This window comes from Eptesicus fuscus, chromosome 1, assembly GCF_027574615.1.
Source record: "Eptesicus fuscus isolate TK198812 chromosome 1, DD_ASM_mEF_20220401, whole genome shotgun sequence".
Taxonomy (NCBI): domain Eukaryota; kingdom Metazoa; phylum Chordata; class Mammalia; order Chiroptera; family Vespertilionidae; genus Eptesicus; species Eptesicus fuscus.
This window is the reverse complement of record NC_072473.1, coordinates 21,061,615-21,077,647: the sequence shown is the minus strand read 5'-3', so window position 1 is coordinate 21,077,647 and position 16,033 is coordinate 21,061,615. Positions and strand designations below refer to the sequence as shown.

The following is a 16,033-nucleotide window of genomic DNA, read 5'->3' as shown; positions in this document are numbered from 1 at the left end:
TGTTATTGTCCTTAGTCCCTTAACTTATGAATAAACAGAATGGGAAGCTCTCTCTGTTCACAGTATACTATGAAAAGTTTCATTTTTCAAATGTACCCTCAGCATTGATCTGGGGTTCAAACCGCTCCACAGTGACAGCTGACAGATCCTCAGGTTCCAGACTCCAAACGCCAACACCTTCTGCGGCCCCTGCTGCCATGGCGGCTCCCAGGGCAGTGGTTTCTGGCATGGAGGGCTTCACTGAGAGGAGAAAGCAACATCAACAACTTTGTATTTTTTACAGATGCCTCAACACCAGCTCCTCCAAAAGAAGCAGTAGTCTCAGAATTTAAAGGAATAAAGGTTTACTAACCTACTGGGATATACAGAATGTCTGCTTGGAGCTGCATAAGGATTTTATTGTTGGTCATTCCTCCATCTACCTGCAGATGACTGAGTGGAATTCCACAGTCACGGTTCATGGCATCCAGAATCTTAAATAAACCAACATAATGAACATAAACCACTTCATAGTAACATCCCTGAAAATGTCGATCTTCTAGCCAAAAAAATGCTCAAGAGCTTCCCAAAGCCTATAGAATAAAATTTAGACTCTTATTCTGGTCTTCTAAGCCCTCTTTGGTCTGATCACAACCAACCTTTTCTCTCCCTACACTTCGGTACTCACTCAAACAAAAAAATTCTATTTTATACCCAGGTTTCCCACCTCAATGACTGTTAGTGCTATTCCCTTTGCCCAATGTGTCCCACTGAGTGTCCCCCCAACCATAAAATGCCCAGTGCCTGGCAGATGACAGGAACTCAGAAGGTAATGCCAGCTAGCAAAATGAACAAAAACTTACATTTATTACATTAGTGTTTAGGAAGGTTTAATTTTTGATTAAGTATTTAATAACTTGATTCACGAAATTTCTGACACTCACATGTAATTTGTTTAAGAATGATAAAAGCAGATTAAGCATAAGAAAACAAGTCCATATTTATTACCTCTCGGGTTTGGAAACAAACAGCTTCTAATGCAGCAAAAGCAATATGGCATTTATTGGTGAACTGAGTGAGCCCACAGATGATCCTAAAAACACAAAGATTTTTAAGATTAGAGTGATAAGAAATGAATCATCACTCTGAAATGTCCTGAATACAGAAAGGCTGAGTTTGTTAGACATGTACGGGAGGGCGGGGGGGGGGGGGGGTGGGAAATAGAAATGAAAACAACAACAGAGGTCGAGGGAGAAGGGCTCCTAATATGAGGTGATGGGAGAAGATTTGACTTTGGGTGGTGGGCACAGGGTGCAAATACAGACCTTGTAACATAGAAACCCACACCTGAAACCTGTATGTTCATGTTGACCAATGTCACCCCAATTTAATTTAAAAATTTAAACAAACAAACAAAAACCAAAACCAACACTGGACATAAACATTAAGTAGCTTAGAAAGTCATTGTAGTCAAAAATCCTGCATCCACATATGAAAAAGTTCATGATCCATAGAAATAGGTGACAAAAATATAAAACCAAATCAACATTTATCTAGATGATATCCCTTTGATACAGAACTTGCAGATGCCTGGAAGATAAAAAAAAATAATAAGTCCTCGCCAGTTTGGCTCAATGGATAGAGCTACAGCCTGCGGACTGAAGGGTCCCAGGTTCGATTCTGGTCAAGGGCACATGCCCGGGTTGCGGGCTCGATCCTCAGTGTGGGGTGTGCAGGAGGCAGCCAATCAATGATTCTCATCATTGATGTTTCTATCTCTCTCTCCCTCTCCCTCTCTGAAGTCAATAAAAAGATAATAACACCAATACGAATATCGACATGGTGGGTGCTTATTGTCAGATGATTCAAAATCATTTGAAAATAGATAGGAAACTATTGACTAATATTAGACCCACAAAAGCATACCTTATTTTAATTCTTACCCTCTTGCACTGGGCTCCCAGTAAGGCGCATATAACCCTGAAAACGCCGGGACGAAATAGCAGCCATAAGAAGTACCTACTTCTTTAGCAAGTTTTTCTAACATGAAATAAAAGAAAAACAAAAGTCAATCTAATATATTCTATTTACTTTAGTCAAGAAACACATCTATTAAAAAATTAGGACAGGACTTTTGGCTTCCTATTCATTAGTACCATAAAATGTTCCTAACTATAGCAGTATGCTAGGAGCAACCAAAATAAATTGCCTCACATTGAACACCACAAGTAAAATGTAACCTATACCCCCAAAATAAAAGAACTGGATTAGTTTCGTTGAGGTAGTTTGGCTCATTTCCACTACTGTTAAGGTTGTTGAATGAAAAATGAAAAAGTGGCCTCCAATGCATCCCTAATCAAATATGTGTTTCTGATTATCTCACCTTCGGGCAAAATTAAACAAGTTAAATGAAAGCATAGCCCTAGCTGGTTTTGCTCAGTGGATAGAGTGCTGGCCTGTGGGGCACATGCTGGGGTTGCAGGCTTGATCCCCAGTAGGGGGCATGTCGGAGGCAGCTGGTCAATGATTCTCTCTCATCATTCTAGCTCTCTCTCCCTTCCTCTCCAAAATCAATAAAACATTTTTTTTAATTTATTTTATTTTATTGATTTTTCACAGAGAGGAAGGGAGAGGGATAGAGAGCCAGAAACATCAATGAGAGAGACATCGACCAGCTGCCTCCTGCACACCCCCCCACCGGGGGACGTGCCCGCAACCAATGTACATGCCCTTGACCGGAATCGAACCTGGGACCTTCCAGTCCGCAGACCGACGCTCTATCCACTGAGCCAAACCGGTTTCAGCCAATAAAACATTTTAAAAAATAGTTATCCATAAATTGAAAATATTCACAGTAATACTTACTTACTGGAGTTAATTATAGTTACTAGAGTTTTAATTCTCACTCTAATCCAAGAGTTAAAGCTCTTTCTCATCAGATAAATTTAACTGGACTACTTCCCCTGAAGGTTCTGGCAATCTTTGGTGTTCAATTTTACACTTGAGTAATTTTTATGACCTACTTTGCCAGTTTAATAAAAACCAACACTAAATATGTTAATTCATTGTTTTTTTCAAATCTTCACAAACTGGTCTTTTATGTATAAATGAAACTAATAATAGGGATCCATATATGTTAACATCGTGCACGGGGTAAAAGCGCAAATACTAACAGATTGCAAAGATAAAATATCTAAATTTTTCGTTATTCAGCTTCTAACCCTTTGTTAGAACATACTCACCAATTTCGTCTGAGCTGTTTATAATTCCAAGATTGTCTCTTAGCCAGCGAATGACAGCACCGGCTATTGCTACAGAACCCTATGAAGAAGAAAAAAAAAAAAAGGAATCCAAGAGAAGTATATGTTATCACTATAAAAAGTTTTACTGTGCAAATTCTCTGCGTATGACACTATCAGATGAATAAAATTTTAAAAATTTCAGCTTTGGGACTCCTGACCCATGGGAACTGTGAGATAATAAATACATGGGAACAGTTTAAGCCACTGACATTTGTGGTGATATCGTTATACAGCAATAGTTAACTAATGCATAGGCTTATAGCTAAAATAGGATAGCTGGCTCAAGAGGGATAAAAAAAAAACTAAAATCTTAACACTATAATCATAAATCATACAAAAGAAGAGATGGGGAAAAGGACATTTAAATAAACCAAGGTGGGGGATACAGGGAACCCCCTTTGAAACTCGTATTTAAATAGACAAAAATGGCATAACATAGGACTTGGTAATGTAAACAATATTTATTGAGTGTCTACTACATGTCAGCTGGCTGAGGTGGCGTGGTGAAAAAGACAAGTAGCCTGGCCTCAGGGTATTTATATCCTAGTGACAGAATACAGCACACAGAAGGCTCAAATCCTAAATAAGCTCTAGTTCATAATCATATTAAAGCCCCCCCAAAGGATTCTGTTTTGTGAAGTAATATTTAGAAACAGATGAACAAGGAAGGAGGAAAACACAGCTTCTGGGAGATAATGCGCTATTAATAGACAGCACAAGGAAAGCAGAAACACTCAGCCATCCTGTTTCACTTCAGTCTCTTCCACCACTAAGAAAAAATTCCAACTAGAAACAGCGTGACAAATTGAAGCAGTTAAATACGAGTTTAAAATCTTGGAGCAAGTGAAGGATCATGTGACCCAATTCCTTTTCACAGAGTGAAAATGGGAACCATGTCAGGCCTAGATGAATCACACGCCAGGAGGATGTGTAAATGCAGAGGATTAGAGGCAAAATGTAACAAGAGAAAACTGAAATAACACATGCTGACTCATATATAGAATAGATGTGGACAGAAACAGAAATGCACTGCTTGAAAGCCACAGCATGATGGGTTCGGATTCATTTCTCTGTATGTGTGGGAGCAGGAGTGGTGGCCAAAAACTGGCTCCTCCAGAGCAAAGGGACCCAAATGCTTGGTATAAAAGACAAGGAATAGAATCAGTTTCAGTGCTTGAAGCCAGGGGCTAGGTGGCGCTCTCCTACCAGTGTAGGGACGCTGGCAAACAAGCAACTTGTCCACTTGTTGCCTAAGGCTACTGCTTCATAGAAGAAAAAGGAAGTGAAAATTCCAAAATATAAGAAGAAATCTATTAAGACATCAGTCAACAAAACCTAACAGCTGGAATAGAATTCACTCCAGTCTGACAAAGACTTTAAAATAAGTGTGTGCTAAAAGTAATCAAAATGATTTAATGATTTCCATTAAAAATTTAATAAAATTAGGAATCAAAAGAAAGGAGAAATAAAAATAACCAATTAAGAATCCTAGAAATGAAATTACTGAGTGAAATTAAAAAATGTAATAGATGGAATAAACTGTAGAATAGATAAAGATGATGAGTAAATTAGTGTTCCCAGACACTACTGGTAGTATTTTCATATGGTAATAAAAAAAAAGAATAAAACAATGGCTCTATTTAACAATATAGATGAATCTCACAAACACAAAGTTCAATGAAACAAGCCAGATCAAAAAATACATACTGGCCCTAGCCAGTTTGGCTCAGTGGATAGAGCATCAGCCTTCGGACCAAAGGGTCCCAGGTTTGATTCCGGTCAAGGGCATGTACCTTGGTTGCAGGCTTCTCCCTGGCCTGGGGCCCTGGTCAGGGCTCCTGCAGGAGGCAACCAATTGATGTGTTTCTCTCACATTGATGTTTCTCTCTGTCTCTCCTTCTCTCTTCCATTCTCTCTAAAAATCAATGGAAAAATATCCTTGGGTGAAGATTAACAAAAAAAACAAACAAACAAACAAACAAATAAAAATAAATAAAGGTGATTAAATGTTTAAAAAATACATACTGTATAACTCAGTCTCTCTTACTTTCTTCACTTTCTCTTATATTTTTAATATAGAGTGTATTAAAAACATGCAAAACTAGCCCTAACCGGTTTGGCTCAGTGGATAGAGTGTCAGCCTGCGGACTGAAGGGTCCCAGGTTCGATTCCGGTCAAGGGCATGTACCTTGGTTTCGGGCACATCCCCAGTAGGGCAGCTGATGGATGTTTCTCTCTCATCGATGTTTCTAACTCTTTATCCCTCTCCCTTCCTCTCTGTAAAAAATCAATAAAATATATATTTTTAAAAACATGCAAAACTAAACTCTAGTGCTTAAGTTTGCACATTTAAGAGTTATCACTATAAAAAAAGGAAATGTTTTAATAACTATGTATGGTGTCAGATGGGTATGAGATTTATCGGGATGATCACTTAGTAAGTTATATAATGTCAAATTACTGGGGTATACACCTGAAACTAATATAATATTGTATGTCAACTGTAACTAAAAATTTTTTAAAATGTCAGGGTAAGTGGTTGCCTTAGGGAGAGGGAGGAGGCTGTGATTGGGAGGGGCATGTAGGGGGTTCCTGGGTGTTGCTGGAGTTCTGTTTCCTGACCTGCGTGAGGTTACATGGGTCTTGTCTTTATAATAATTGGTTAGGCTGTACATGATATTACATGCATTTTTCTGTATGCGACTTATATTTCATAATAAAAGGGTTTTGTTTTGTTTTATTTGTTTTAAAGAGAGAATTTGGAAATGTAAGGTAGATACTGAAAAACTCACCAGGAATACAGCACACAGACACAGAGAGATTAAAACAATATAAAAGGGCAGTTAAGAAACAGGGAGGGTGGGGTGAAAGGTTCCAATATCCATAAAACAGCAATACAGAAGAGGATAGCAATAATGGTAGAGAAGCAATATTTGAAGAGATAATTGCCGAAAATTTTCTAGAATTGAAGACAGACTTGTATCCAAGTACCTAAGGGGATAAATAAAAATAAATCCAAACCCAGGCATGTCCTAATAAAACTATAGAACATCAATGATAAGGAGATAGTGTTAACTCCCAGAAAATAAACAAGAAGGAATCACAGATCAGAGCAGCAGAGGTCTCATCAGCCTTAAAAATGGCCAGAAGGGCCCTAGCCGGTTTGGCTCAGTAGATCCCCACTTTAGAGGGCAAAATAAATAACAGGTTTACCAACCCAGACTCATAAATATGATTTACTATCAACTGAAAAGAAAACAGGACTAATTATTGCATGTTCAAGAAAAAGGGGAAATAAAAACTAAGCACAACAACATGATTGCTGGTGGAGGTGGTGGGGTCCTCAAATGGCTAGGAGGTTAAGAATACTAAACTATAAACACTCTTAGGAAAATGTGTAATGAAATAATACCTCAAAAATTTTAATGTACTATAAAAGAAAAACAAAACAACAAAAATATTAGAAATGCATTTTGTAGCTTCCAAATCAGAGAGAAATAAAAAAAGACTAAAAACTAAGATGGATAGCTAATTTCAGTTTTTAAAAGGGGTAGATAGTAAAGGTTTTTAAAAATTTTTTTTTAATAATAGTAATTATCTATCCTTTTAAAAAATATTTTTTATTGATTTCAGAGAGGAAGGGCGAGGGAGATATAGAAACATCAATGATGAGAGAGAATCATTGATCAGCTGCCTTCTGCACGCCCCCTACTGGGGACCGAGCCCACAACCCAGGCATTGTGCCCTTGACTGGAATAGAACCTAGGACCCTTCAGTCTGCTGGCCGATGCTATATTCACTGAGCCAAACTGGCCAGGGTGAAAGTAAAGTTTTAATACCTGTAATTGCCAAGCCTAACAGCATTCTGTCAAATTGAAGAAATGAGTATTGAATATATGCTTTGTGAGCACTGACAGAAAAACAGGAACTTATTTGTTAGAAAAAGTGTTAACAATCTAGCTTTAATCCCTGCCTTCTTTTTTTGTTTGTTTGATTTAATTTTTTTTATTTTGTTCTTTTTCTTGTTTGATTTAATTTTTTAAAAATTGTTTGATCATTTACACGCCAAGGTTGCGGGTTTGATGGCCGGTTAGGGCAATACAAGAAGCAACCAATGAATGCATAAAAAAGTGGAATAACAAATCGATGTTTCTCTCTCTCTTATTTCTCTCTTCCTCTCTCAGTAAATAAAAAACAACAACAAACAAACCAAAAATACTGGACTTGGGAGACTGGAGTGCTGATTATCCAGATTTACAGGAAGGAAAAGGCACAGTGGGGTGGCTTATCCATCTAGACTTTGAAGCCCAATAACCTGGATATTTGCCTCCTGGATCAGCTACTTACTGGCTGTCAAAAGTTACCATGGCCAAGTGACTCCAATTTCACCTGTCTACTCTCAGATTCCTCATGTGTGTAAAACAAGGGGAGAGCAGGGTGTAGCAAAGCCTGTTGTCACCTAATCTATTATCCCTGTCTGCTTTAAAATTTTATGAATATAAACAAAGTTACATGAATTGAAACAAAATCAGAAAGCATATGCTTATTAAGCCTCCAGATGAGCTAAAACTGGAAGAGTAACAGAATAGAGTGAAAAAGAATTCAGTCTATGTTGGCATAGGCTGAAATCACTATCATGAAATTTAAAAGGAAGAAACGCAGACCTGAATTTAGAGGAACAAAAGGTCTGTGCAAGTACAGAATGGAGCAGACATGTCTTGACAATGACTCATTTGAAAAAGCACTAGATATTTTAGCATGTGCTCCTGGAGCCAAGGATATGATGAGGTTATCAGATCAAATTAATGAACTCTCAGGCTAGAGCAGCCAAAGTAGTGTTTATGGTCAGAGATGCCCAAATCACTCTCGAGTACACATCAGGTTGTATATGGAATATTCTATTCTGTTCTGAAAGACACTGGCAAAGTGGAATGCATGCAATGAAGGCAGCCCAGAACTAAGAAGAATTTAGAAATCATGTAACATGAGTGTGGTTTTTTTTTAATCCTCACCCGAGGATATTTTTTCCATTGATTTTTAAAGAGAGTGGAAGAGAGAGGGAAAGTCAGAGAGAAACAATGATGTGAGAGAAACACATCGATTGGTTGCCTCCTACATGAGCCCTGACCAGAACCCGGGCCAAGGAGGAGCCTGCAAACAAGGTACTCAACCCTGACCGGAATCGAACCTGGGACCCTTCGGTCCACAGGCCAATGTTCTTTCTATCCACTGAGCTTTCCATGGGGGAAACAAAGGGAGAAAGGGCTTGTAAGAGTTTAAGTTCTGAGAAGTATTAGGATACCTTTAATACACAGATCAAGTGTTTCACAAATGCTCCTATTATCCATAGAAAAGGGGTTAGGGCTGAGGTTACAGTGCTTATTTAGGGAGAGGGCAAGAAATAACTGAAATAAACTAAAACTCCACATGCTCTAGGCTTAACAACTAAAAAAAATGTTTTAGCCGAAACCGGTTTGGCTCAGTGGATAGAGCGTCGGCCTGCGGACTCAAGGGTCCCGGGTTCGATTCTGGTCAAGGGCATGTACCTTGGTTGCGGGCACATCCCCATTAGGGGGTGTGCAAGAGGCAGCTGATCGATGTTTCTCTCTCATCGATGTTTCTAACTCTCTATCCCTCTCTCTTCCTCTCTGTAAAAAATCAATAAAATATATTTTTTAAAAAAAATGTTTTAACTAAAAGCAAATCTAATACTTTTGAGCAAATTATTATTAGACTAGAGGCCCAGTGCACGTGCACCGGTGGGGTCCCTCGGCCTGGCCTGCGGGGATCAGGCCAAAACCATTTCTCCGACATCCCCTGAGGGGTTGCAGAGTGCGAGAGGGCAGTTCTTGGATGACGCACCCCGGAATCAGACTCCCTCCTCTGGTTCCAGGTGCGTCACCCGAGAACCACAGCTGCCAAGTCACTACAGCTCAGCAACTCCTGCATTGAGCATCTGCCCCCTGGTGGTCATTGCGTGTCACAGCTACCGTCTGGTTGCTTAGGCTTTTATATATATATATATATATATATATATTTATATATATATATAGATACTCCAGGAAACAAGTCTCAATAACTTTTCATATCATACAACATATTTGCATAATACAAGGGAGCATTTAAAATTAATTGTAAAGAAATATTTTTAAGAAATGCATTGCCCTGGATGGTTAGACCATCGGCCTGTGGACTGAAGGGTCTTGGGTTCAGTTCCTGGTCATGGGTACTTACCTTGGTTGCAAGTTCCCTAGTCCCAGGTGAGGCACATGCAGGAGGCAACCAGTTGATTGGTCTCTCTCATGTCACATCAATGTTTTTCACTTTCTCCCCCCTTCCCCCTCCCACTCTCTCTAGAAAGCAATGGGGGAAAAATATCCTTGGATGATGATTTTAAAAAAAGAAATGTATCTGACTTTTAGAAATATGTATTTTTCTATTGATTTCAGAGAGGAAGGGAGAAATATTAATGATGAGAGAGAATCACTGATCGGCTGCCTCCTGCATGCCCACTGGGGATAGAGCATGTAACTGGAGCACATGCAACCTCCTGGTTCATAGGTCGATGTTCAACCACTGAGCCACGCTGGCCAGGCAGAAACATTTTACAAAGGGTACTGCTTCTTTGACTTTTTAAATAAATGTTTCTAAGGTTTTTAATACAAGCTTACCATAAAGCCCTACAGACTTAGGCTGACATTCCTACTAGAATCTACAAACATGTTTTGAAACAAATGCTTTCAGTGAAATATGGCATAAATCTTCTCACTTCATTTCCCACATCAAAATGTGACACAAGCTATTTTTATGGAGACACACATGAAGAAAAGCTGCTCTGCCTTTTGTGCCCAGTATTTATCTTTGGAACACTGGGGCACTGTAGTCATAAAAAAAGAATTTTCGCCCAGCCGGCATAGCTCGTGGTTGAGCATCGACCTATGAACCAGGAGGCCCTGGTTCGATTCCTGGCCAGGGCACATGCCCAGGTTGTGGGCTCAATCCCCAGTGTGGGGTGTGCAGGAAGCAGCCAATCAATGATTCTTTCTCTCTCTCTCCGCCTCTTCATTCCTGTTTGAATTCAATAAAAAAATATATATTTTTAAAAACCCAGAATTTTCAAGCTGAAAGAAATATTAGAGCAAATCAATGCCTCATTGTATTTTAGAAATAGAAAAATATTACATTGTGAACAGCTGAATAATAGCAATGTGGTTAAGGTCCCACAATTAATTGGTAAAAGAACTGAGGAACCAATATACTCAAGGTCTCCTGGGAGTCCTGACCCCCAGTACCGTCCCAGGTTCCTTCCACTCAACCAAATGTCAAGAAGAAAACAGTTTTTCAGTCCTATATATTAAGAATTATCAGAAAAGGTGTTAGAAAACACTGTAATTTTCTTAGTTTTGATTGTGTGTCATGTTACCCATATTGATTGAAAAATACTTACTTCCAGTGCATAATATACGGGTTTATCTCTACCAAGTTTGTAAGCCACTGTGGTCAGAAGGCCATGTTCAGAAAATACACACTATAGCAAAGACAAAAAGACTTCTGTAGTCAGGGAAATGAAAAGATAGCTTATTTTTTAAACCTAAAATAAAGGTACAAAGTTATTCAATAAATATAACAATTTAAAAATAAATCAATCAGTAAAAATTACCAGTATTAGGAGCAATACACTTAAACAGTACAAAAAGTTTATCCCTTGTTCCAAATTAGGTTTGCATTAAGAACCTAACAAGGTCCCAATGTACATATCCCCCCAACACAATAAAAAACATATAAAATTCAAAGAACTTAGAATGGTTCTTATTCGAACCATTCAAATTTAGTGATATTCATCATTGGGTTCTTAATTGAACCCTAATAAAGACTGAGTAAGAGCTGCAGCTTAAAAGTAACTTAATGGCAAAATATGCTCAAGCATTTATTCATATGAAGTTAAAGAAGACCTTCACCAATCTTTTAATTGGAAAAAAAAACCCACCTTACGGCCTGTATTACATAGTAAGAAGCAGCCTGTTCCATACCTATAATTGGGAGAAGAATAATCAAATAATCAGTATGACAATTTTATTAAAAGTAAGCAGTGAAACACCAATAATACAAATTACTCAAACTGACACTTAGTACAATAAAAGTCATTATATTAAAGTTTTAGGCCCAGCTGGCATGGCTCAGTGGTTGAGCATTGACCTATGAATCAGGAGGTCACGGTTCGATTCCAGGTCAGGGCACATGCCCGGGTAGTGGGCTCAATCCCCATTGTGGGGCATGCAGGAGAGAGTTGATCAATGATTCTTTCTCATCATTGATGTTTCTATCTCTCTCTCCCTCTCCCTTCGTCTCTGAAATCAATAAAAATACATTAAAACATAAAGTTTTAGAAGAGTTCCAACAACTAACTAGCATCACATACTCCTTTTGGAAACATGTTTAAAAGATCAGTCTAGAAGAAAATGTGCCTAGTGTAATCTTAATGGGAAAAGGCAGGGATGGCATCCGGTACTTAGTCAGTCATAGCCCAGGGCTGTTTATAAATTATCACTGAATTACAACTAATTCTACCTTCAGTCACAGTGACATTGCTACTCATCCATGTGGAGTGAAGCATTGTGACTAATGGCCATTCATCAATGGGGCAGGCCAGCTTAGTTCCTTCATTAGAACAGTCACAAACAGAAACACCGCTCTCTTCTGGCACAAAGAGAAGTCCAAGTGCAGAGTATGGAAAAGTGTAGCTGGACTGTGGAGACAGGAGTGGCATACAGGGAAAGGCTACTCAGGCCTAGCTTTCCCGTTCTCTCCGCAAGAGTGCGCATTCTAACAGCCACCTGGAGAGTCAGGGTCAAGATGCAACAGGGCTGCCACGGAAGAACTGAATTTATTCTGCGGCAGCTTTATCAGCATAAGCTTTGGATTCTGCAACAAGTCTGGCATGTGGACGTGAGTAGTTTTAACTTGTGCCAGGCAGATAAGCAGCATAAAGTGATACCAGTAAGGGGCAGAGGGCAACAGTTTTCAACTGAGTTGGCTGTGATTGTCACCTTTGGCTTTCCACAAGCTGTCCTGCTTGGGCTCAGGATTCCCGCCCCATGGGCCCGATGCTCTGCTCTGACACAGAGGAATCTCAGCAGTAGCTTATCCAGTCAGCACTATGTCAACAGACCCCACCTGCTGCTTCTGTCTTGTGGAGCAAACAGAAACCGAGGGCAATTTTGTCCCCATCAACATTTTTCCAGGTACCATTGTTCTGAATAAGAATTGGCCCAAACTGGCCGGCACGGCTCAGTGGTTGATCATCAATTTATGAACCAGGTGGTCATGGTTTGATTCCTGGTTGGAGCACATGCCTGGATTGTGGGCTCTATACACAGTAGGGGGCATGCAGAAGGTAGCCGATCTGTGATTCTCTTTTATCATTGACTAGTGGTCTGGTGCACAAATTAATGTGATTGATGCCAGCAAGAGCTTTTTAAGTATTGCGCATGCACGAGTCAACTTAGCCTTTTATATATATAGAATAAGCTTGCTTAATTAGACCTGCTTTCTGATTTAGGTAAACCTTTTCCAGCCCAGTGAAGCAACACAACTTCTCTTTCAGGTAACTGTCAGCAACACAGCAGTAAATATCAACATGAAGCAGATTATTATTGTAGATCATGCAGGGAGGACAAAGGGTAAAATATTTAACTGCAGCAGTGTGTGACTATATTCTGTGCAGTGAGAAAACCTGAAGTCATTTTCAAGGTCCATTATTTCTTACTTCTTTTAGTTGGTTCAAGTTTCTAAGCTTTCTAAATCTCCATTTTCTGGCTAATGAAAATAGGATTCCACCGAATCTCCCATCTACTTACTCCAGGACTTCTGTGAAGATCAAATGAGATGAGGCATGGGAAAATGCTTCACAGACATTTGGTTAAAGTGTAAATGTTTGCACCTGGCTATAAAGCAAGTCGTGTTCCTGGGATGAAGAAACTGCAAGGAGGCTAGTCAGTCCCTAGGGCAGTGATGGGCAACCTTTTGAGCTTGGTGTGTCAAACTTCGCCAAAAAACTGAGCATAACACAGGTAGTGTGTCACTTTGAGGAAAAAACATTATTTCACAAATGTTTCATCCTCGGCATGCGGCCGCTTCAGCGGCCGCGTGTCATCAGAAATGACTACGCGTGTCAGTGCTGACACACTGTCATAGGTTCGCCATCACTGCCCTAGGGAGAGGAAGACGGGTGTTGCTACATGACATCATTACCTGGATGGACACTTAACATATTAGCCAGATAGATAGATAGATAGATAGATGATAGATAGATAGATAGATGTTTCTGTCTCTCTCTCTCTCTCACCCTTACTCTCTGAAGAAAAAATATATATACTAGCGGCCCAGCGCACGAAATTGTGCACAGGTAGGGTCCCTAGGCCTAGCCTGCGATCAGGGCCATCCTCTGCCCACTTGCCAGTCCCCAGTCCCACACCACCGCCACCCACCCCGGTTCACCCGTGGTTCCCTGTTGGCCATCCAGCGATTGGAGCCTGCAGGCTAGGGGGAGGGATCAAGAGGTGGTTACTGCACCTCATAATGACTGGTCGATCAGTCGTTCTGGTCGTTAAGCCATTATGGTTGCTGGCCTTTTATTATATAGGATACACACATATACACACACACACACACATATGTATAATAGTATATATAAATTAGTCCAAGACATTCTATCTATTCTCACCCAAATACAGGGTGCCCCCAAAAATGTATATGCACATTGAATAATTATTATTTTTTGTTACTGGTTAATTAATTATTTTTTTATTTTTCAACATATTTTCATTAATTTCAGAGAGGAAGGGAGAGGGAGAGAACAAAACAAAACATCAATGATGAGAGAAAATCACTGATTGGCTGCCTCCTGCATGCCCCACAATGGGGATTGAGCCCGCAACCTGGGCATGTGACCTTGACCAGAATCGAACCCAAGACCCTTCAGTCCACAGGCTGACACTCTATCCACTAAGTGAAACCAGCTAGGGCCACACTTTGAATAATTATTAATCCCAATGGGTTAAATCTGAAAAGAAAGAAACATCAATTGAGCTATCAGTTGTTAAGTGAGTATACATTTTTTGGGGATACCCAATATATTCTCAGCCTGCTTGATGCACAGCTGACACTTTCAAGGAGCATGGGATTAATGATATCTACATTTTTCGTACGGTAGTAATACAAGTTCAAACACCTAAATCTCTTATACCTTTTATCTCCCACAACACTGAAAAGGCTATATATCCGAAGTTCTACATTTTAATAAATATTCATAAAAATGGAAGTTTATGATTTTTCACACTTTGAAAGGAGGAATCTACATCAATTTAGCACTCACATAAACATTGTTCATATGAACACTGGTGTGCAAGTCTCAAAAGTACAAAATTGATGTGAAGGCTCGAAGCACTTAGTAAAATGGAATCCTTAAGTTAGTACACTTACTAAGTAATTAATGAGCATTAGCAATGTATGAAGAGACTCCCTTGCTACATTGAGACTACAGCTTTCAAAGCAGTACACGGGCAATTATTTTCCTCTTAAAATGTTATTATTCTTTCTTCCCAGTCATCCAACAGATATGGTGCTTTCAGCATGTATCTGGTCTATCTAGCCTTCCTCAAGACTGTCCTGTGTTCAAACATCAAAAAGATGCCTGTCCTTCCTAACTTCTGTGAAGGTAAAGGTTTCTTGCTATCCTTCATGGGGAAGTGTGCCAAAGATGGTGCACAGTGGGACGGGGAGTGACCCTGGCCAAAGCTGTGAAGGAGGTAAAAGGCCTCATTTATTACCCTTAGTGCCTCTGGGGAGAGGGGACATCTAAAGTTCTTTTTCTTAAAGCAAAATTCATGGTCAAATAATCCATGTTCATTCTAAAAAAAAAAAACACACACACACAAAACCTTAAAAATACAAATAAAGAGCCCTAACTCGTTTGGATCAGTGGATAGAGCGTCGGCCTGCGGACTCAAGGGTCCCAGGTTCGATTCCTGTCAAGGGCATGTACCTTGGTTGCAGGCACATCCCCAGTAGGGGGTGTGCAGGAGGCAGCTGACTGATGTTTCTCTCTCATTGATGTTTCTAACTCTCTATTCCTCTCCCTTCCTCTCTGTAAAAAATCAATAAAATATTTTTTAAAAAGAAAGACAGTACACTACTGAGAAATATCTTTAAAAAAACAACAACAAATAAATAAAAATTAGAATCACCCATAATCTAGTCCTCCACCCAGAAACAGAGATGGGCTTTCCACTGAATTCTGAGCTGACTGTCACTGCTTCTCTGCTGAGTTTCAGAGAGATTAACTAAATTCTCAGTCCCAATCTCTCCAACCTCTTAGGAGTTTGTTCTGCTCATCCATCACTTATCTCCCGTTTATTTTACAACCTCCTATTGTCTGCTCAGAATCCAAAGAAACATCCTCTGGTCTTGCAGTGACTAAAAATACAAACTAGGCCCCACCATCGTGACTCAGTGGTGGAGTGTGGACCTATGAACCAGGAGGTCACTGTTCGATTCCCGGTCAGAACACATGCCGGGGTTTTGGGCTTGATCCCCAGTAGAAGGCATGCAGAAGGCAGCCGATAGATGATTCTCTCTCATCACTGATGTTTCTAGCTCTCTCCCTCTCCCTTCCTCTCTGAAATCAATAAAAACTTATTTTTAAAAAATAAAAACACAAAATTCTTCAAACTTGGTATGATCTTATTAACCTA

At 39.7% G+C, this 16,033-nt stretch overlaps 1 protein-coding gene across 5 annotated transcripts in view; it reads right to left on the bottom strand.

Annotated features, from left to right (window-relative positions):
- Positions 1 to 16,033, bottom strand: part of GK (glycerol kinase) — a 69,854-nt gene that overhangs the window by 7,656 nt on the left and 46,165 nt on the right. For 4 of the 5 annotated variants that reach the window (XM_028130677.2, XM_054720852.1, XM_008155199.3 and 1 more), the window contains 7 exons: positions 11,269 to 11,311; positions 10,729 to 10,809; positions 3,222 to 3,300; positions 1,923 to 2,019; positions 988 to 1,072; positions 353 to 473; positions 97 to 240 (listed from right to left, as the gene is read on the bottom strand). In XM_028130677.2, coding sequence (XP_027986478.1) covers positions 97 to 240; positions 353 to 473; positions 988 to 1,072; positions 1,923 to 2,019; positions 3,222 to 3,300; positions 10,729 to 10,809; positions 11,269 to 11,311 — 650 coding nt within the window. The remainder of the gene's footprint in view (positions 1 to 96; positions 241 to 352; positions 474 to 987; positions 1,073 to 1,922; positions 2,020 to 3,221; positions 3,301 to 10,728; positions 10,810 to 11,268; positions 11,312 to 16,033) is intronic. The other variant, XM_054720851.1, reaches the window with a different exon arrangement.